Genomic DNA, 22,161 nt, shown 5'->3' on the forward strand with positions numbered 1-22,161 from the left:
AGTGGTAAGTGCCTGGAATGCGCTGCCAGAGGAGGTGAAAGAAGCAAATATGATAATAACATTTAAAAGGCTATCATAGAATCCTACAGTGCAGAAGGAGGCCATTCGGCCCATCTGAACTGCCAACAATCCCACCCAGGCCCTATCCTTATAACCCTGTGCATTTAACCTTGTGCGTCCCTCTGACACTCAGGGGCAATTTAACATGGCCAATCCACCTAACCCACACATCTTTTGGACTGTGGGAGGAAACCCACACAGAGACGGGGAGAATGTGCAGACTCCGCAGAGACAGTGACCCAAGCCGGGAATCGAACCCAGGTCCCTGTCGCTGTGAGGCAGTAGTGCTAACCACTGTGCCACCACACTGCCCATATACAAGAAGAGACAGTGAATAGAGGGATATAGACCGTGAAGAGGCAAGAAGTTTTTAGTTTAGAAAGGTGTCACGTGTCTGCGCAGGCTTGATGGGCCGAAGGGCCTGTTCCTGTGCCATACTGTATTTTGTTTGTTCTCTCACCCCCTGTCCATGAGAGATTGCTCTGTGTGTTAGGGGGTATTCCTTCTGCTTAGTTCCAATGTTGCGATCTCTGGGGAGGTGGTGAGTGGTGGGTGGAGGGGGATAAAGAATTGGCACTGTTTGGCACGGGGAGGGCAGTCCGTAATCCAGAGGTAGTGCCCTCCCCTCTGAGTCTGAGGGTTGTGGGTTCAATGCCAGCTCCAGCGACCTCAATGCCATGTCCAGGTGGATCTCCCCATGAGGGAGAGCTGAACTGTCAGAGGAGCTGTTTCTCGGATCAGCTGCTTATACGTCCCGGGGATTAAAAGATCCCCTGGGGGTGAGGTGGGGTGGGGTGGGGGAGGGCGGGGAGCTTGTGTCCTTTTGACCCAATGTTGCTCAAACCCACTCTCCTTGCTGCCGCCACCCACCTGCTCTGTCTGTGGGATCTTGCTGTGCATGTACAACACGCCTCCCAAAGCACTTCAGTGGTGAGAAAGTGGTTTCAGAGGCAGGAAGGATGCGCAGTGGCACAGTGGGTTAGCACTGCTGCCTCAGAGCACTAGGGACCCGGTTTCAATTCCCAGCTTGGGTCACTGTCTGTGTGGAGTCTACACATTCTTCCCCATGTCTGTCCTCCGGATGCTCTGGTTTCCTCCCACAGTAAAAAGTCTGACAACACCAGGTTTTAGTCCAACCTATTTATTTGATAATATACTCGCAAGCTTTCGGGTTAGCCCCTTCGTCAGGTGAATGGAGAGTTCTGGCCTCAGACAGAGCATATAAAGCACAGACAGTTTAGAGATTGCTTTATATGCTCTGTCTGAGGCCAGAACTCTCCATTCACCTGACGAAGGGGCTAACCCGAAAGCTTGCGAGTATATTATCAAATAAATAGGTTGGACTAAAACCTGGTGCTGTCAGACTTTTTACTGTGTTTACGCCAGTCCAACGCCGGCATACCCACATCATTCCTCCCACAGTCCAAAGATGTGCAGGTTAGGTGGATTGGCCATGCTAAATTGCCCCTCAGTGTCCTAACATGTGCGGGTTAGGTTGATTGGCCATGCTAAGAAATTGCCCCTTAGTGTCCTGAGATGTGTAGATTAAAGGGATTGGTGGGTAAAATGTATAGGGATTTGGGGTAGGGCCTGGATGGGATTGTGGTCAGTGCAGATTTGATGGGCTGAAGGGCCTCTTTCTGTACTGTAGGGTTTCTATGATTCTGATTCATTTCAGGGCTCTACGTCCACTTTGTCCCATCTTTCGGGGCTTTGACATGCATTTTTATGCCAGTGGTCCTATGAGGAGAGACTGAGGGATCTAGGGTTGTTTTCGTTGGGAAGAAGGCGGCTAAGAGGGGATCTTATTGAAACATATAAGATGATTAGAGGTTTAGATAGGGTGGATAGTGATAGCCTTTTTCCTCGGATGGAGAAAGCTAGCACGAGGGGGCATGACTTTAAATTAAGGGGGGGTAGCTACAGGACGGATGTCAGGGGTAGGTTCTTTACCCAGCGGGTGGTGAGGGATTGGAATGCCCTGCCTGCTGCAGTTGTAGATGCGTCTAGTTTGGGGGCGTTTAAGAGATCTCTGGATAGGTTTATGGACGAAAAGGGATTGGTATAGGCTAGTGGGTCATTGTTTTTGTAACTGGTCGGCGCAACATCGTGGGCCGAAGGGCCTGTTCTGCGCTGTAATGTTCTATGTTCTATGTTCTATGTTTTTTGTCAATGCGCGTTTGAGCTTTTCGGGAGGCAGAGAGAGGGAGGGAGAAGCAGGAAAACTGTTTAGTCAGAGAATTCTTCAGTAATTTAGTAAAGTGTGTTCTCATATCAATGAGATACCAGGCTGGTTTAACCTTCACAGCTGCTAAAAGGCCAATTAAGAAAGTCCAAAGAGTGATACATGATTATAGTCGCATAAACACATGCGGCATTTCATTTAAGAGCAATTCTTCAACTGTCTTAACTCGAGTCACAAAATTCTCACTCTTGAGTTTGGATCTCCCCACAGCCTTGCTTGCCCCCCTGACTTCTGTAACCATCTCTAGCCCCACAACCCAGCCAGATCTCTGCGCTCCTCCCATTCTAGCCTCCTGCACGTCTCCAGTTCCATTCCCTGTACCATGGGTAGCTTTGTTAGCTGTGGTTGAAGCTCCCTCCCTAAACTTCTCTGCTGCTCACTCCGACTTTACGATCATAAAATCACTACAGTGCAGATAGAGGCCATTCAGCCCATTAAGTCTGCACCAACTCTCCGACAGAGCATCTCACTCAGGTCCACCCCTTTCCGAACCCCATAATCCCATCTTCCACATATTTATCCCACTAACCACCTAACCTAGGTGGATTATTTGGACACTAAGGAACAATTTCCCATGGCCAATCCCCCTAACCTGTGCATCTTTGAATACTAAGGGGCAATTTAGCATGGCCAATCCCCCTAACATACACATCTTTGGACACTAAGGGACAATTTCCCATGGCCAATCCCCCTAACCTACACATCGTTGAATACTAAGGGGCAATTTCCCATGGCCAATCCCCGTAACCTGTGCATCTTTGGACACTAAGGGGCAATTTAGCATGGCCAATCCCCCTAACATACACATCTTTGAATACTAAGAGGCAGTTTAGCATGGCCAATCCCCGTAACCTGTGCATCTTTGGACACTAAGGGGCAATTTAGCATGGCCAATCCACCTAACCTGCACATCTTTGAACATTAAAGGGCAATTTATCATGGCTAAACTACCTAATCTGCATCACTTTGGCGTGTGAGAAGAAACTGGAGCACCCAGAGGAAACCCACGCAGGCACGGGGAGAAAGTGTAGACTCCACACAGTGACCCAGGCTGGGAATTGAACCCGGGTCCCTGGCATTGTGAGGCAGCAGTGCTAACCACTGTGCCACCGTGCCGCCCATTGTTCCTTAGAACCTACTTGTAAATATACAGATGTACGAAATAGGGGCAGGAGTAGGCCATTCGGCCCCTCAAGCTTTCCCTGCTATTCAATAAGATCATGGCTGGTCTGTTTGTGTTTCTAATTCCACATTCCCATTAAACTCTAACATTTGATTCCCTTGTCTAAAAAGAATCTATCTTCCTCTGCCTTAAAATAATATTCAGTGACCCCTGCCCACCCCCACCCACCGGCCTCCTCCACCTTCTGAGGCAGAGAGTTCCAAAGTTACACAACCCTCTTGAGAGAATGTATAAGTAGAGATTGACGAGGTTAGGATTGTTTTCGCTGGAGTTCAGATGAATGAGGCAGGGGAATCTCATAGAGGTTTATAAAATTCTAACAGGACTAGACAGGGTAGATGCAGAGAGGAAGTTCCCGATGGTGGGGGAGTCCAGAACCAGGGATCACAGATTGAGGATTCAGGGTAGACCATTTAGGACAGAGGTGAGGAGGCATTTCTTCACCCAGAGAGTGGTGAGCCTGTGGAATTAATTACCACAGGAAGTAGTTGATGCCAAAACATTGAATGTATTCAAGAGGCAGCTGGATATAGCACTTGGGGTGAATGGGATCAAAGGTTATGGGGAGAAAGCAGGATTAGGCTATTGAGTTGGATGATAAGCCATAATCATGATGAATGGTGGAGCAGGCTCGAAGGGCCAAATGGCCTCCTATCTTCTTTGAAAAAAAATTCTCCTCATTTTGGTCCTAAAAGGGCGAACCCTAATTTTAAAACAGCAACCTTTGGTGAGATTTTTTGGACAGTTGATGATGTCTCTGGGTGGGATTTTCCAACTGCACTCACCCCAAAGCAGGAAAACCCCACTCGAGGTTAACTGACCTTTGCATGGTCCATGTCCCGCTCACTATGGTGGGAGGGATGAATAAATTTCACCCTCTTGTGTGTACCTTGGTGTTTGAGTTTGCTACATAATGCACCTATGCAAAGTCTTGGGAGATTGTTATTGGGTTCAAGGTTTTGAATTGATTTGATTTATTATCATCACATGTATTAGTACACAGTGAAAAGTATTGTTTCTTGCGCACTATGCAGACAAAGGACACCATTCATAGAGAAGGAAAGGACAGAGTGCAGAATGTAGTGTTACAGTCATAGCTAGGGCGTAGAGAAAGAGCAACTTAATATGAGGTAGGTCCATTCAAAAGTCTGACAGCAGCAGGGAAGAAACTGTTCTAGAGTTGGTTGGTATGTGAGCTCAGAATTTTGTACCTTTTTCCCAACAGAAGAAGGTGGAAGAGAGAATGTCTGGGGTGCGTGGGGTCCTTAATTATGCTGGCTGCTTTAAGAACATAAGAACATAAGAAATAGGAGCAGGAGTAGGCCATCTAGCTCTTCGAGCCTGCCCCGCCATTCAATAAGATCATGGCTGATCTGTCTTGGCTCAGTTCCACATTCCCGCCCTCTCCCCATAACCCTTAATCCCCTCTCTTGTCAAAAACCCATCAACCCGCGTCTTAAGTATATTTAGCAAGGTAGCCTCCATCACTTCAACGGGCAGAGAATTCCAGAGATTCACCACCCTTTGAGTGAAGAAGTTCCTCCTCAACTCCGTTCTAAACCGCCCCCCCCTTTATCTTGAGGCTGTGCCCCCTAGTCCTACTATCCTTTCTGAGCGGGAAGAGCCTCTCCACCTCTATCCTATCCATCCCATTCATCATCTTATACGTCTCAATGAGATCTCCCCTCATTCTTCTAAACTCTAACGAGTACAAGCCTAATTTATTCAGCCTCTCCTCATAGCTCACTGAGGCAGCGGGAAGTGTAGACAGAGTCAGTGGATGGGAGGCTGGTTTGACTGATGGGCTGGGCTTCATTCATGACCCTTTGTAGTTTCTTGTGGTCTTGGGCAGAGCAGGAGCCATACCGACGTGTGATGCAACCAGAAAGAATGTTTTCTATGGTGCATCTACAAAGTTGTTGAGAGCTGTAGCTGACATGCCAAATTTCCTTAATCTACTGAGAAAGCAGAGGCATTGGTGGGCTTTCTTAACGATAGTGTCAGCATGAGGGGACCAGGACAGTTTCTGGATTGCCCCCACTCGGCCCGCGCCATAACCCTTCATTCTTTTGTCAATGAAAAATCTGTCTAAACTCAGCCTTGGATAGTTTCAAAGACCCAACACCCTCCCCCCTCATCCCACAACTACCCACCCCCTGCCGCTGCCACCTGGGGGAGAGAATTCCAAATATTCATGACCCTCTGAGAGAAGAAACTCTTCCTTGTCTCTGATGGAAGCCTGGTTTGTCTGATGGTCTGGGCTTCATTCACAACCTTTTGTAGTTCCTTGCGGTCTTGGGCAGAGCAGGAGCCCACACCAAGTTGTGATAGGATGCTTCCTATGGTGCAGCTGTAAAAGTTGGTGAGAGTCGTAGCCAAATGTCAATATAAAGGGCTATATAAATGCAAGTTGTTGTTGAGACCCGCTCTAACCTGTCTTCTTTATCCTGGCATTCCTTCCCGCAGGTCACCAATGAGATCACACCAGTCCTGTCCTATTCCTACATGTCGGTGCTGGTTCCGGTGTTCCTACTGACGGATTATCTGCGCTACAAGCCCGTCCTCATCCTCCAGAGTCTCAGTCACGTGGCTATCTGGCTACTGCTGCTGTTCGGAACCACCGTGCTTCAGATGCAGTTCATGGAGTTCTTCTACGGGATCACCATGGCGGCGCGGGTGGCCTACTCCTCCTACATCTTCACCCTGGTCAGCCTTCAGTCTTACCAGAAGGTGGCGAGTTACTCCCGCTCCTCGGTGCTCATGGGGGTCTTTGTCAGCTCGGTGCTGGGGCAGCTCTTTGTCACCCTGGGCGATGTGTCATTTTTCACCCTGAACTACATCTCCCTTGGCTTTGTGGCCTTTGCCTTCATCCTGACCCTCTTCCTCAAGCGGCCCAAGCGGACCATGTTCTTCAACAGGAACGCCCCGGCCGCCAACGGGTCCATTCAGTCCGAGGCTGACCCCCCGCACATCACCTCAGTCACGCTGGTCAGCGAGAAGCAGAAGGCACCTCGCGGTTGGCACTGGAGGGACACCGCGCTGGTGAAGATGATCCTGGAGCTCAAAAGTTAGTGGGCGCCCCTTTTGCTTCTTACGGCTTGTCCACACTCGCTCTGAAGGTGACGGGTTCGAGTCCCGCTCCTGACTGAAGCACCTATTGGTATCAGAGCAGCGCTGAGGGAGTGTCTTGAACTGTAAATCGAAACTCTGCTGTCCTGCTCTCTCCAGTGGCTTTGATAAAGAGACTCCCCCAGAGTCCTTGGCCAACATTTGTCCCTCAATCCACATCGCACAAAACAAAAAAAAAAGCAGATGATCTGGTTGTTCACTCTTTCTGGGATCTTGCTGTGCATCAATCGGCTGCCATGTTCCCTCCCCAGTGACTCACATTTCAAGAGTGCCGCAAAATGCTTTGGGACGTCCTGGCAGGTTGGGAAAGATGCTATATAAGCGAGCTGGCTCTGTTTTTTTTTGTGTACACATCCCAGACCGAGTTACAAGTCGGGAAATTCTCCTCTCGGAGCCAGTATTGAAGCTGAGAGTTTCTGGGCTAGCCCACAGTCCAGGGAGGAGGCTTTGACTCTTCCTGAAGTGGTGCTAGTGCGAGGAAAAGTTTAACGCATTTCCCTCGTGTTTCCCCCCCCACCCCCATCTCGAATCAAATTGAGTCTCCATCAACTTCTTACACTGGGTTCTTGCTTTGTGACCCTCTCTAGAATCATAAAATCCCAACAGTGCAGATAAGGCCATTCGTCCCACTGACAACAATCCCACCCAGATCTCCATAACCTGTTGTATTTACTCTGCTAATCCCCCTGACACTAAGGGGCAATTTAGCATGGCCAATCCACCTAACCTACACATCTTTGAACACTAAGGAACAATTTAGCATGGCCAATCCACCTAACCTACACATCTTTGGACACTAAGGAACAATTTAGCATGGCCAATCCACCTAATCTGCACATCTTTGGACACTAAGGGGCAATTTAGCATGGCCAATCCCCCTAACCTACACATCTTTGGACTGTGGGAGAAAACTGGAGCACCTGGAGGAAACCCACGCAGACACGGGGAGAACATGCAAACTCCACGCAGACAGTGACCCAAGCCAGGAATTGAACCCGGGTCCCTGGTGCTGTGAGGCAGCAGTGCTAACCCACTGTGCCACCCTCCAGCTCTACGAAGGTTGGCATTCCATTGCTCTTCTTGGCTACTTTCTGTACCTGTTCGTGGCATTTTAAGGAGCAAAGCACCTGAACCCCCAAATCCAGTCGGACATCCACTGAATTTAGCTTCGGGCCTTCTAAAACAAATCCTCCCACCCCACCTCCAATAACAAATAGCACTCAAAGCAAACGTGGGAGAGAGTTTGAGAATTCAATTTGATGTTACTCCAGGATTTGCTCAAAGCAGTGCCCTGAGAGGGTTGGCAATCCTAATGTTCCCTCCCACGCCCCATGTGGATTTTCTTGTCTCCAAGTCCTTTCCGACCCCCCGCCCCCCACTCCCAGCCCAGCTCCCTGGTTTACCATCTCCCAACAGCCAATTGGTTGGCCCTGTCCTCTCTCCTTCTCTTTGCAAGTTGACAGTGCCCTTCATGATGAACTTTGGCCTTTCACCCCCTGTGTCCAGGTCAGGGAGAGGGAGTTGCCGGTCAGGGAATCCCACTGCAGGTGACACCCCCAACTGCCTGGGATTCCTTCAGGGTTCAGCGGAGTTGGAGCCTTTGGCCACAGCCTCTGGGACCTAGAGCCACTTTTAGCCTGTGTGGGGGTGGGGAGGGTGGTGAGTGGGGGACAGGTGCTACTCCTCTGGGCCCCCTCCACCCTCCAAAAGAACCTGTCCAGAATTGGAGAAAATCTGAGGCGTTGTCATTCCTGTCACCTCGGGAGCCCTCAATCAATGGCAAGCCCTTCCGGAATGTGGTCACCATTGTAACGTGGGTGCCAAAATTGGTGCACAGCAAGATCCCACCGATGGCGGTATGATAAATGGCTGGATTAAGGTGAATCTCTGTGGGGAAACAGGGTTGGGGAGTGGGTTGCTGGGGGTTGTGTTGGAAATTCTCGGCCCACCTGGCAGCACCTATGGAGAAGGAAACTAGAGTTTGGGACGCTGGGTGGGTTTCTCTGGTCACCCTCTGTGCCAGGACCCATAGCGAGTGAGAACAGATAATTTGACACTCCAGCCAAAACTCCAGTGACTGAAGAATCTCAGCCGCAAATAAGGATGGAAGATTTTGGCTTGTTATCTCGCTGTCTCTCTCTCTCTGCCTGTCTCTCTCTCTCTGTCTTTCTCTCTCCCTGCCTGCCTGTCTCTCTCTCTCTCTGCCTGTGTTTCTCTCTCTTGCTTTCCCTGCCTGTCTCTCTCTCTCTGCCTGTCTGTCTCTCTCTCTCTGCCTGTCTCTCTCTCTTCCTGCCTGTCCGTGTATGTCTCTCTCTCTCCCTGCCTGTCTCTCTCTCTCTTCCTGCCTGTCTCTCTCTTTCCTGCCTGTCTCTCTCTCTCTCTTCCTGTCTCTCTCTCTCTCTTGCTCCCTGTGTCTCTCCCTGTCTCTCTCTCGCTCCCTGTCTCTCTCTCGCTGCCTCTCTCCAGAGACCATTTCCAGTGTTTGCTCGTATTTTAATTTCAAATTTCCCCTCGCTGTATTTTGCTTATAAATCCGTCCTCAGTGGCATTGGCCGAGGGGTGATTCATGACTCTGAGGCTCGTTGTATTAGTCCCTCAGAGGCAGAAGCCCCCTCACCCAAATCCCTCTATATGCCAGTCAGAGAGCCCCATACAGAGCGCTTTCAGTGAGTCTACACTAGGAGTGCCAGAGGAACTGACACGCCTGGTTAAATACAAAGCAAGAGGCTTCCTGATTGGTCCTTAATCAGGGAGTTTCGGGCAGCAAGGCTTGGAGGGCCGAAGGGCCTGTTCCTGGGTTGTAATTGTCTTTGTTCTTTATACTCTAACAGACCCACCTCAATTTCCTGATTAAAGTCATTACACTCTTCTTCCAAGGCCTCTCTCCAATAGCGCTGCCCACCCTTTGGGTAATGCCAGCTGGGCTTAGGGGCTCGAGTTCCCTGGAACGGGATTTGGACCAGCTGGAACGTCACAACTGATCGAGCAACTGGCCCTCGGGAAATGTAGCTCTCGTCCAGGGTTACTAACCTGTCTCTTGTCTTCTCCCTCTCCCTCTCTCTCTCCAGATACCGTCCGCTCACCCCAGCTGAAGCTATGGTCGCTGTGGTGGATTTTTAACTCCACCGGTTACTACCTGGTGGTCTACTACGTACAGATCCTGTGGGACAACATCCATCCATCCAGGGAAAACAGGGGCGTTTACAATGGAGGTGTAGATGCAGCCGCAACACTCCTGGGTATGGAAAAGAAAACGCTCCTCTCGGTCCTGGGGGGTGAGGTGTGAGACGGGAGGGTCGTGGAAACATTAAAACTAGAAGCAGGAGGAGGCTATTTGGCCCTTTGAGCCTGTCCCACCATTCATTTTGATCATAGCTGATCATCAAATTCAATATCCTGATCCCCCTCCCCCCTCCCCCCATATCCCTTGAATTCTTCGGCCCCAAGAGCTATATCTAATTTCTTCTTGAAATCACACAATGTTCTGGCCTCAGTTATTTTCTGTGGGAGCGAATTACCCCTTAATGTCCAAAGATGTGCAGGTTAGTTGGATTGGCCATGCTAAATTGCCCCTTAGTGTCCAAAGATGTGTAGGTTAGGTGGATTGGCCATCTAAATTGCTCCTTGGTGTCCAAAGATGTGCAGGTTTGGTGGATTCGCCATGCTGGATACACGGGTTTATGGGGATAGGGCCTGGGTGAGGTGCTTTGTTTTGGAGGATTGGTGCAGACTTGATGGGCTGAATGGCCTCCTTTCATGCTGTAGGGATTCTATGATTCATTCTCTGCTTCCATCAGTGCACTACAATATTTTAAAAAAATGTCTCTTCATCCCCTGGTTCCTTTGCCAATCCTCTCGGTTAAATCTCCATTCATTTCTGCTCCAAATCCCTGGGGACTGTGATGAATTGTCTGAACAATAAAACAGAGCAATTCTGGTTGAATCTCAATTAGTTTGTGGTTGCAGTTAGGTAGTAGCTCACTCATGGTAGAAATGAGTCTCTTTTGGTGTAGACCATAGAAGTTCACAGCATGGAAACAGGCCATTCAGTCCAACTTGTCCATGCTGCCCAGTTTTTACCACTGAGCTAGTCCCAATTGCCCGCGTTTGGTCCATATCCCTCTATACCCATTTCACTGTATAAACACTTTCTAAAAGACAAAATTGCACCTGCCTCTACTACTGCCTCTAGCAGCTCATTTCAGACACTCATCACCCTCTGTGTGAAAAAAATTGCCCTTCTGGACCCTTTTGTATCTCTCCCCTCTCACCTTAAACCTATGCCCGCTAGTTTAGACTCCCCTACCTTTGGGAAAAGATGTTGATTATCTGGCTGATCTGCGTCCCTCATTATTTTATAGACCTCTGTAAGATCACCCCTAAGCTGCCTATGCTCCAGGGGAAAAAGTCCCAGTCTATCCAGCCTCTCATAGATAGATAGAAACCCTACAGTGCAGAAAGACACCATTTGGCCCATCGAGTCTGCACCGACCACAATCCCACCCAGGCCTTACTCCCATATCCCTACACTAATCCCTCTGACCTACACATCTCAGGACACTAAGTACAATTTTAGCATGGCCAATCAACCTAACCCGCACATCTTTCGGACTGTGGGAGGAAACTGGAGCACCCGGAGGAAACCCATGCAGACACGAGGAGAATGTGCAAACTCCACACAGACAGTCACCCGAGCCGGGAATCGAACCTGGGTCCCTGGAGCTGTGCCACCATACTGTCCTTATAACTTCAGTTATTCCTAGTAAATCTTTTCCACACTCTTTCCAGTTGAATAATATCCTTTCTATAATAGGATGTCCAGAACTGTACACAGTGTTCCAAGTGTGGCCTTACCAATGTCTTCTACAACTTTAACAAGACGTCCCAACTCCTGTATTCAGTGTTCTGACCGATGAAACCAAGCATGCCAAATGCCTTCTTCACCACTCTGTCCATCTGTGACTCCACTTTCAAGGAGCTATGAACATGCACCCCTAGATCTCTTTGTTCTATAACTCGCCCCACCGTCCTACTATTAACTGAGTCAGTCCTGCCCAGTTTGATCTATCAAAATGTATCACCAGCACATGAATTGGTTAGGAAATCTTGATCAAGAGATTAATTTTAAGTCAAGGTTGATTTGGTTATGGAGTATTCATGTCCTGGCATCACCCCAAATGTAGAAAATAAAACCTCACCATATTGATCCATTCAGGCTAAGCCAGTCAAGTCAGATTTATTTACAGATAAAATAAAATGGAAGAGAAAGCTCCCATAGCATCATTTCAAGGGAGAACACAGTGGTGGGGTGGAATGGTGGAGGTTAAGGGGTGGGGGTGCGTAGGTGTTGATTCCTATCCCTTATGGCTATATCATGGGAGTTTGCTGTTGGTAAATTGGTTGTCATATTTCCTATATAACAACAGTGACCGCACTCATAAAATATTTCATTGGCTGTAAAATTCTTTGAACGTCTAGAAGCTGTGAAAGGTGCTATAGAAATGCAAAACTAGCCAACTTGCGGGTGGCACAGTGGTTAGCACTGCTGCCTCACAGCGCCAGGGACCCGGGTTTGATTCCGGCCTCTGTCTGCACGGAGTCTGCACGTTCTCCCCGTGTCTGTGTGGGTTTCCTCTGGGTGCTCCAGTTTCTTCCCTTTGTGAAAGACGTGCTGGTTAGGGTGCATTGGCTGTGCTAAATTCTCCCTCAGTGTCCCCGAACAGGCACTGGAATCTTGTGACAAAGGGATTTTCACAGTAACTTCATTGCAGTGTTAATGTAAACCTATTTGTGGCAATAATAAATACACTTCACACTTTAACTTTACGTCAATACTGCTTGTGGGAGCTTGCTGTTGGTGAACTGGTTGCCATATTCCCTATATTACAACAGCGGCTGCGCCTTATAAAACATTTCACGCAGTGCTTTGGGGTGTCTAGAAGTTGTGAAAGGTGCTATAGAAATGCAAACCTTGCCACCTCTCTCTCATCCTTCTGCCAATCTATCGAATGTCCTGGGTATGCAAGCTTGACAACACCAGGTTTTAGTCCAACCTATTTATTTGATAATATACTCACAAGCTTTCGAGGGGACTGCCTCTCTCCATTCACCTGACGAAGAGGCAGTCCCCTCGAAAGCTTGTGAGTATATTATCAAATAAATAGGTTGGACTAAAACCTGGTGTTGTCAGACTTTTTACTGTGTTTACGCCAGTCCAACACCGGCATAGCCACATTATGCAAGCTTGCACAGCCTTGCCATCGAAAATTGCTTGTGTCGACGAGTAAGGCAGGCAAAAACCTCTCGACCTTTTGTGCTTGGGAGATGTTTTTTCCAGCGTTTTACCTCGGGAGCGAGGGGAGGGAGGTTATTTACCCACAAGGTTTGAAATCCGGCATGAGCCACAACTCTGTGACTGACACCCATCCAGATGAACCATACTTTTTTGCCAACGCTAGTTGTTTACCTCGCTGACTCTGCCAACTCAAACACCATGTTTAAGGCCAAGAAACCCAAGACAAGGCCAAGAAACCCGACAAACAAGACCAAACCATCAATTGAGTCAGAACAACACCCTCATTACCGGCTAGGAGAGACAGTTCGCTTACTCTCAGGTAACGGGAAACACGTGAAGTGTTGACACTTGTTAATCTTGGCCGCTCTGCTTTTGAGAACAGGAGCTGTAAACAGATACCTCCACACCCCGAAAGCAAATTCAACAACCCGCACTTGGCACTGTGCTGCTGGCTTTTTAGGATCCAAAACGGTAAAGATTGTCCAAGACCTAAATCATCCAATTTGACCTCATTCCATCCACAAGCCTGAATTGAAAGAGCTTTATTTATATAGCACCTTTCACAACCCAACTTTCAGTCAATGAAGTACTCTAGCAGCGTAGTAATCCTGGCAGTCCATTCCTACAAAGCAAGCCCCCACGGACAGTAGTAAATGGCTAGATCGTCTGTTTCTCCTGAAACTGTCTGGAGGAATCTTTCGCATCCACTTTATTGCAGTTAGCACTGTTGCCTCACAGCGCCGGGGACCTGGGCTCAATTCCTGGCTTGGGTGACTGTGCGGAGCCTGCATGTACTCTCCACGTGGGTTTCCTCCGGGTGCTCTGGTTTCCTCCCATGGTCCAAAGACGTGCTAGTTAGGTGCACTGGCTGTGTTAAATTCTCCCTCCATGTACCCAAACAGGTGTGTGGCAACTCGGAGATTTTCACAGTAACTTCACTGCAGGCTAAGCCAGTCAAGTCAGATTTATTTACAGATAAAATAAAATGAAAAGTTTAAAGTTTATTTTATTAGCGTCACAAGTAGGTTAATGTAAGCCTACTAGGGACACTAATAAAATAAACTTTAAACTTTTCATTTTATTTTATCTGTAAATAACTCTGACTTGACTGGCTTAGCTTGAATGGTTCAGTACGGTGAGGTTTTATTTTCTATCTTTGAGGTGATGACAAGACATGTATTCTCCAAACAACAATCAACCTTGACTGAAAATGAATCTCTTGAGCAGATTAAGGATCTATGCTCTGGTTTTCAAATAATGTAGCGGAAATCCATTCCCCTTGGAAAGGCAAAACCAGGGCCTGATGGTACTGTCAACAGTTCAGCACGCCCTCCCTGGTTCTACCATGGGTGTGTCGGTCTCTGGGGTGTGATTCAAACCTGCCACCTCCTGACTGAGTTGGGAGCTGAAACTCAGCCAAGCATTCAGGCAAAAAAAATGACATTGACTAACGACTCTCTAGATTTTCACGATTTTTAAAATATATTTCTCTCGAGGAATTAACAGGAGTAAGTAGGCATTCAGCCCAACTGGCACTATTCCTTGTGACTTACTCCCATTGCTCCTGGACTAACCCCATCAGCACCTCCTTCTCTAACCAGTGTGGATCCTGTCACCTGGTTTACAATATCCTCAACTTATTATCCAAGGCCTCAATAACTTTAATCAGACAACAAAATAAACACTTATCACAAGTGTTTCCCTTCCCTGTGTTGAGCCAGTTGATCTTCTTAACATGTTAGTCAAGAAAAAGTTCAGATCACCGCAACGGCTCAGTGGTTAGCACTGCTGCCCCCACAGTGCCAGGGACCCGGGTTCAATTCCCGGCTTGGGTCACTGTCTGTGCGGAGTCTGCACGTTCTCCCCGTGTCTGTGTGGGATTCCTCCGGGTGCTCCAGTTTCCTCCCACAGTCCAAAGATGTGCAAGTCAGGTGGATTGGCCATGCTAAGTTACCCCTTAGTATCCAAAGATATGCAGATTAGGTGGATTGGCCATACTAAATTGCCCCTTAGTTGTCCAAAGGTGTGCAGGTTAAGTGCATTGGCTAAATTTCCTCACATTTTGTGGGTGTGTGTGTGTGTGCACACACATCCTGTGATGGAATAGTGTCCAGTTCTGAGTGTACCCTGCCTAGCGCCCAGTGTGTTTCGGGGTAGGCTCCTACTCCCTGCAACTCTGAATTGGAGCAAGCTGTGAAGTAAAAGTGAAGTGTTAGTTTTGTTTTTGTTCCTTTGCACAGTGGCAACCTGCTCTCGGAAAATCTTTCCATTCCTTTTCTTGCTCCATCGTCATTCCCTTCTACCCTGTCATTCAATCTCTCTAACCCATTCCCCTATCGCAGGCCTTCCTATGTCCTTGTCCCCCCATCCCCCTGTCTCATCTCTAACTTTCCCAATTCTGATCAAACGCCACACCTGATTGCATACGGTGACACAATGGTTAGCACTGCTGCCTCACACTGCCAGGAACCCGAGTTCGATTCCCGGCTTGGGACACTGTCCGTGTGGAGCCTGCACGTTCTCCCTGTATCTGTGTGGGTTTCCTCCGGGTGCTCCAGTTTCATTCCACAGTCCAAAGATGTGCGGGTTAGATGGATTGGCCATGCTAAATTGCCCCTTAGCATCAGGGGGACTAACTAGGGTAAATGCATGGGGTTATGGGGATACGGCCTGGGTGAGATTGTTGTCAATGCAGACTTGATGGGCCGAATGGCTTCCTTCTGCACTGTAGAGATTCTATAATTCAATTAACTCTGCGTCTTTACACATAGATGCTGTCAAAACCTGCACTGTCTGTTCTTAAACCAAAATCTTTAATCACTGGAGATTAAACCTAATCCCATTTATTTTCCAGAGCTGTCGCTTTCTCTCTCCCTCATTATCTCACTCTCCCTTAAGTACGTGTTACCATGTTAGCTGGGGCTCAGGAAAGAGCACACTTCCCTCTGTATCATGAGATTTAGAGGTTCCAATCCCACTCATAGACTTGAGCTGAGTACCAAGGGAGTGCTGCACTGTTGGGGAAGGTGATAATGCTGTGCCAGTCACACAGTGTGTTTTAACACTTGGACAGTGGACGGTGAACTGTGAGCTGACTTCTTGTTAATGCAGTAATATTTATTGATACCCACAATAAATGTTTACCACCCTCACAATCAATATCAGTTATTTGTAGAATACTGAGGTTGACGTCAGGATTAGACCTTGACTTAACTTTGCGTGACTGTTAAGTAGAGTCCATTGAATTCTGTTCTCCCCGTGTCTGCGTGGGTTCCTTCTGGCTGCTCTGTTTTCCTCCCACACACACACAGGTTGGATGGATTGGCCATGCTAAATTGGCCCTCAGTGTTAGGGGGACTAGCTAGGGGGTAAATGCATGGGGTTGTGGGGATAGGGCCTGGGTGGGGTTGTGGTCAATGCTGACTCGATGGGCCGAATGGCCTCCTTCTGCACTCTAGGATTCTAAAATTAGAGAATAAAAGCCAATTCTTGTCCTGTTAGTGTGCCTGAGGGTGGGGGTGCTCCCACAGTCTGGAAGATGTGCTGGTTAGGTGCATTGGCCTGAACAGGCACCAATGCAAACCTAACTAATTTACGGGTGACAGTGTTTAGCACTGCTGCCTCATAGCGCCAGGGACCCGGGTTCAATTCCCAGCTTGGGTCACTGTGCAGAGTCTGCACATTCTCCCTGTGTCTGCGTGGGTTTCCTCCCACAGTCTGAAAGACGTGCTGGTTAGGGTGCATTGGCCATGCTAAATTCTCCCTCAGTGAACCCGTACAGGCGCCGGAGTGTGACAGCTAAAGGATTTTCACAATAACTTCATTGCAGTGTTAATATGACCAATAAATGAGCTTTAAACTGCTGTCTGGCCCTGAGACTCCTCGAGTTGACATTAGTCTTTGTCTGGTTGGCAGGTGCCATTGCCTCTTTCTCCGCAGGCCATGTCAAATTGCAGTGGTCGCTGTGGGCGGAGCTGGTGATTTTCGTCATCACAGCGCTACAGGCCGGACTCCTCTTCCTCATGAACACCACCAATAACATCTGGGTCTGCTACGTGGGCTTTGTCCTGTTCCGGAGCAGCCACCAGCTCCTGGTCCCCATCGCAATGTGAGTATTACTCGGGACTCCCCTCCCTAGGGTTATATTCATTGGAGTTTCAAAGAGTGAGAGGGGATCTCAATGAAACTTATAAAATTTCAACAGAATTAGAATTCCAAGACCACAAGGAATTACAAAGGGTTGTGAACGAAGCCCAATCCATCACGCAAACCAGCCTCCATCCATTGACTCTGTCTACACTTCCCGCTGCCTCGGAAAAGCATCCATCATAATCAAGGACCCCACGCACCCTGGACATTCTCTCTTCCACCTTCTTCCTTTGGGAACAAGATACAAAAGTCTGAGGTCACGCACCAACTGACTCAAGAACAGCTTCTTCCCTGCTGTGATCAGACTTTTGAATGGACTTGCCTCACATTAAGTTGATCTTTCTCTATACCCCAGCTATGACTGTAACACTACATTCTGCACCTTCTCCTTTCCTTCTCTATGAGCGGTATGCTTTCTCTGTATAGCGCATGAGAAACAATACTATTCATCGTATGTGAATATATGTGACAATACTAAATCAAATCAAAAAAAAAAATTCATAGACTCCTCCAGTGCAGGAGGTCATTCGGCCCATCAAGTCAGCACTGGCCACAATCCCATAACCACATGTACTTACCCTAGCTAGTCCCCCTGACACTAAGTGGAAATTTAGCATGGCCAATCCACCCGATCCCCACATCTTTCGAACTGTGGGAGAAAACCGGAGCACCTGGAGGAAACCCATGCAGACATGGGGAGAACATGCAAACTTCACACAAACAATAACCCAAGCTGGCAATTGAACCCAGGTCTCTGGCTCTGTGAAGCAGCAGTGCTAACCACTGTGCTGTCATGCCACGAGTATTAGCATACAGTAAAAAATATTGTTTCTTGCACGCTACACAAAGCATACCGTTCATAGAGAAGGAAACGAGACAGTGCAGAATGTAGTGTTGCAGTCATAGCTAGGGTGTAGAGAAAGATCAACTTAGAGCGAGGTAGGTCCATTCAAAAGTCTGATGGCAGCAGGGAAGGAGCTGTTCTTGAGTCAGCCTATATCTAACCTTGCTCTTGAGGGAGTATGGCGAAGATTTACCAGGCTGATTCCTGGGATGGCAGGTCTGTCATATGAGGAGAGACTAAGTCAGTTAAGATTATATTCACTGGAATTTAGAAGAGTGAAAGGGGATCTCATAAAAACGTATAAAATTCTAACAGGGTTAGAATTTTACAGTGCAGAAGGAGGCCATTCAGCCCATCAAGTCTGCACCGACCACAATCCCACCCAGGCCTTATCCCATGCATTTAGCCTAGCTAGTTCCCCTGACACTAAGAGGAATTTAGCATGGCCAATCCACCTAACCCGCACATCTTTGGACTGGATAGATTCAGAAAAAATGTTCCCGACGGTGGGGGAGTCCAGTACGAGGGGTCATAGTTTGAGGATAAGGGGTAAACCTTTTAGAACTGAGGTGAGTATGGTGAATGTGTGGAATTCACTCCCACAGAATGTAGTTGAGGCCAATATAAAGTAAAAGTTGATTCGTTAGTCACAAATAGGCTTACATTAACACTGCAATGAAGCTACTGTGAAAATTCTCTTGCGGCCACACTCCGGTGCCTGATCGGGGACACTGAGGGAGAATTTAGCATGGCCAGTGCTCCTAACCAGCATGTCTTTCAGACTGGGAGGAAACTGGAGCACCCAAAGGAAACCCACGCAGACACAGGGAGAATGTGCACAGACAGTGACCCAACCTGGGAATTGAACCTTGGTCTCTGGGGCTGTGAGGCAGCAGCACTAACCACAGTGCTGCCTGACATGTTGTGTGATTTCAAGAAGAAATTAGATATAGCTCCTGGGGCTAAAGGGATCAAGAGACATGGGAGGGAAGGAAGGAAATCAGGATATTGAATTTAATGATCAGCCATGATCATAATGAATGATGGGGCAGGCTCGAAGGGCCGAATGGCCTCCTCCTGCTTCTATTTCTACTTTTCTATGGGCCACTGCTGGTGAATGGATGCTAATTAGATGTGTGGGTTAGGTTGACTGGTCATGCTAAATTGAACCTAGTGTTAGATGACAAAATGGGTAATGGTGTAAGACTAAAGAAGATGGCAAAGGGTCAAGAAAGAAAATGACTCTAATTTATTCATGGGTGTCGCTGGCTGGCCAGCATTTATTGCCCATCCCATCTTTACCAGGATGTTGCCTGGTATGGTGGGAAGGTCTTATGAGGAAAGGCTGAGGGACTTGAGGTTGTTTTTGTTTGAGAGAAGAAGGTTAAGAGGTGACTTAATTGAGGCAGACAAGATGATCACAGGATTAGATAGGGTGGACAGTGAGAGCCATTTTCCTCAGATGGTGATGGCTAACACAAGGGGACATAGCTTTAAATTGAGGGGTGATAATTATAGGATGGATGTCAGAGGTAGGTTCTTAAGGGTGTGGAATGCCCTGCCTGCAGCAGTTGTGGACTTGCCAACATTAAGGGCATTCAAATGGTCTTCAGATAAACATATGGATAACATTGGAATAGTTTAAGTTAGAGGGTCATTAGATTCGTTCCACTGGTCGGCGCAACATTGAGGGCCAAAGGGCCTATACTGTGCTGTAATGTTCTATGTTCTTAGTTGCCCTTGAAGGGCAGTTGAGAGTCAACCACATTGCTGTGGCTCTGGAGTCACATGTAGGCCAGACTGCACAAGGACAGCAGATTTCCTTCCTTAAAGGATATTAGTGAACCGGATGGGTTTTTCTGACAATGGTTTCATGGTCATCAGTAATTCTTAATTCCAGATTTTTTTTTAACTGAATTCAAATTCCACCGTCTGCCGTGGTGGGATTCAAATCTGGGTCCCCAGAACGTTGGCTGAGTTACTGGATTAATATTCTAGCAAAATTACCACCAGGCCATCACCTCCCGTGACTTGGAGTGTGCAGGGAGAATTAAAGTGATTGGTGATGGAAGCAGGGATGTGTTGTTGCAATTATACAGGGCCTTGGTGAGGCCACACCTAGAGTATTGTGTGCAGTTTTGGTCTCCTTTTCTGAGGAAGGATGTTCTTGCTCTCGAGGGAGTGTAGTGAAGGTTTACCAGGCTGACTCTGGGGATGGTGGGACTGATGTATGAGGACAGATTGACGAGATTAGGATTGTTTTTGCTGGAGTTCAGACAAATGAGGGGGGAATCTCATAGAGACTTATAAAATGCTAACAGGACTAGACGGAATAGATGCAGGGAGGATGTTCCCGATGGTGGGGGAGTCCAGAACCAGGGCTCACAGTCTGAGGATTCAGGGTAGACCATTTAGGACGGAGATGAGGAGACATTTCTTCATCCAGAGAGTGGTGAGCCTGTGGAATTCATTACCACAGGAAATAGTCGATGCCAAAACATTGAACATATTCAAGTGGCGGCTGGATATAGCACTTGGGGCGAATGGGATCAAAGGTTATGGGGTGAAAGCAGGATTAGGCTGTTGAACGATCAGCCATGATCGTGATGAGTGGTGGAGCAGGCTGAAAGGGCCGAATGGCCTCCTCCGGCTCCTATCTTCTATGTTTCCATGGAAACTTGGGGTCACGCTTGCAAACTGAGCAGCGATGTTAGGCGAAGTGATCTCTCTCCCACCAGTCTGTGCCGGGTCTCCCCAAACTGTTGATGGTTGTGGAGAATGATTGTCCCGTGCGAGGGGATATCGTTGCTGCGAGTTCGTTTACCCTGACCTTGTGTCTGCTGTCGTTTAGCTTTCAGATCGCCACATCTCTGTCCAAGGAGCTCTGCGCTCTGGTGTTTGGTATCAACACCTTCCTGGCCACCATCTTGAAAACCATCATCACGCTGCTTATCGCGGACAAACGGGGCCTGGGACTACACGTGAATAAGCAGGTAGGTGGAAGATTGAGCTCCCCCCCTCCCCCGCCCCCACTCTCTGGCCCCCACTGGGCTGTGAGGACATTGATTCTGGGGGAAGTGGGCCTTGGTCAGCCCCGAGCTTAGGCCTAGGCTGGAGCATCAAGCGCAGCTTTGGGCATCGCACATTCGGTCAAGGATATCGAGGCCTCGAAGAGGTTGCAGAGGAGATTTATTTGAACTGGTTGAGGGTTTCCAGTCACCGTGGAGAGACTGGAGAAAATGAGAAATGATTACATAGGGAAAAAAAGATGAGGAGAATATTTTTCTCGGAGGGTCGTTAGTCGGGGGAGTTTTCTTCCCCAGAAAGCGACAGAGGTCGTTGGGTCATTGAATTTACTGAAGGCCACTTTGGATTCTTTTTTGATTAACTAGGGGGTGGGGAGGGAGACAGGGGAGTGGAGTTCAGGCCATAAGCAGGTCGGATCCTATCTTCATAGACTCATAGAATCCCTACAGTACAAAAGGAGGCCGTTTGGCCCATCAAGTCTGCACTGACCACAATCCCACCCAGGCCCTAACGCCATGCATTTACCCTAGCTAGATCCCCTAACACAGAGATAATTTAGCACGGCCAATCCACCTAACCTGCACATCTTTGGACACTAAAGGGCAATTTAACATGGCCAATCCACCTAACCTGCACATCTTTGGACACTAAAGGGCAATTTAACATGGTCAATCGACCTAACCTGCACATCTTTGGAAATGAAGGGGCAATTTAGCATGGCCAAACCATCTAACTTACACATTTTTGGAGAGTGGGAGGAAACTGGAGCACCCGGAGGAAACCCAAGCAGACACGGGGAGAATGTGACCCGAGGCTGGAATTGAACCTGGGTCCCTGGCGCTTTGAGGCAGCAGTGCTAACCCACTGTGCTGCCCATTGTTGCTACCTTATTGAATGGCAGAGCAGGCTCCAATAAACTAGGATTCTTCTCCGAGGGGCAGAGAAGGTTAAGGGAAGGGTTAACTGAGGCATTGGATATCCCTAGGGGGCTTTGACAAGATAAGCGAGGGGGTATTTGTGCAGCAGCAGGGGGACACATATTTGAGATCGCTGGGCGAAAGTAGCCAAAGAGAAATGAAGATTTTTTTTATTAATGCAGTGAGTGGTTCTGCTCTGGAACGGACAAACTGAAAAAACTGGTAGCAACAGATTCAAGAATTAACACTCCAAAGGGTAAATACTGGAAGGGGACAAAGATCACAGGGTGGTGAGGAAAGAGGAGGCGAATG

The 22,161-nt window shown here is 48.1% G+C and overlaps 1 protein-coding gene across 2 annotated transcripts in view; it reads left to right on the top strand.

The window, feature by feature from the left end:
* The window catches only part of slc19a1 (solute carrier family 19 member 1), a 71,009-nt gene that overhangs the window by 40,803 nt on the left and 8,045 nt on the right, over positions 1-22,161 (top strand). For both annotated transcript variants that reach the window (XM_080198195.1, XM_080198194.1), the window contains exons 2-5: positions 5,955-6,555; positions 9,686-9,856; positions 16,828-17,020; positions 20,757-20,898. In XM_080198195.1, the coding sequence (XP_080054321.1) occupies positions 5,955-6,555; positions 9,686-9,856; positions 16,828-17,020; positions 20,757-20,898 (1,107 nt within the window). The remainder of the gene's footprint in view (positions 1-5,954; positions 6,556-9,685; positions 9,857-16,827; positions 17,021-20,756; positions 20,899-22,161) is intronic.

The sequence above is a fragment of the Carcharhinus amblyrhynchos genome, chromosome 11 (assembly GCF_965287045.1).
Source record: "Carcharhinus amblyrhynchos chromosome 11, sCarAmb.v2.hapA, whole genome shotgun sequence".
In the NCBI taxonomy this organism is placed as follows: domain Eukaryota; kingdom Metazoa; phylum Chordata; class Chondrichthyes; order Carcharhiniformes; family Carcharhinidae; genus Carcharhinus; species Carcharhinus amblyrhynchos.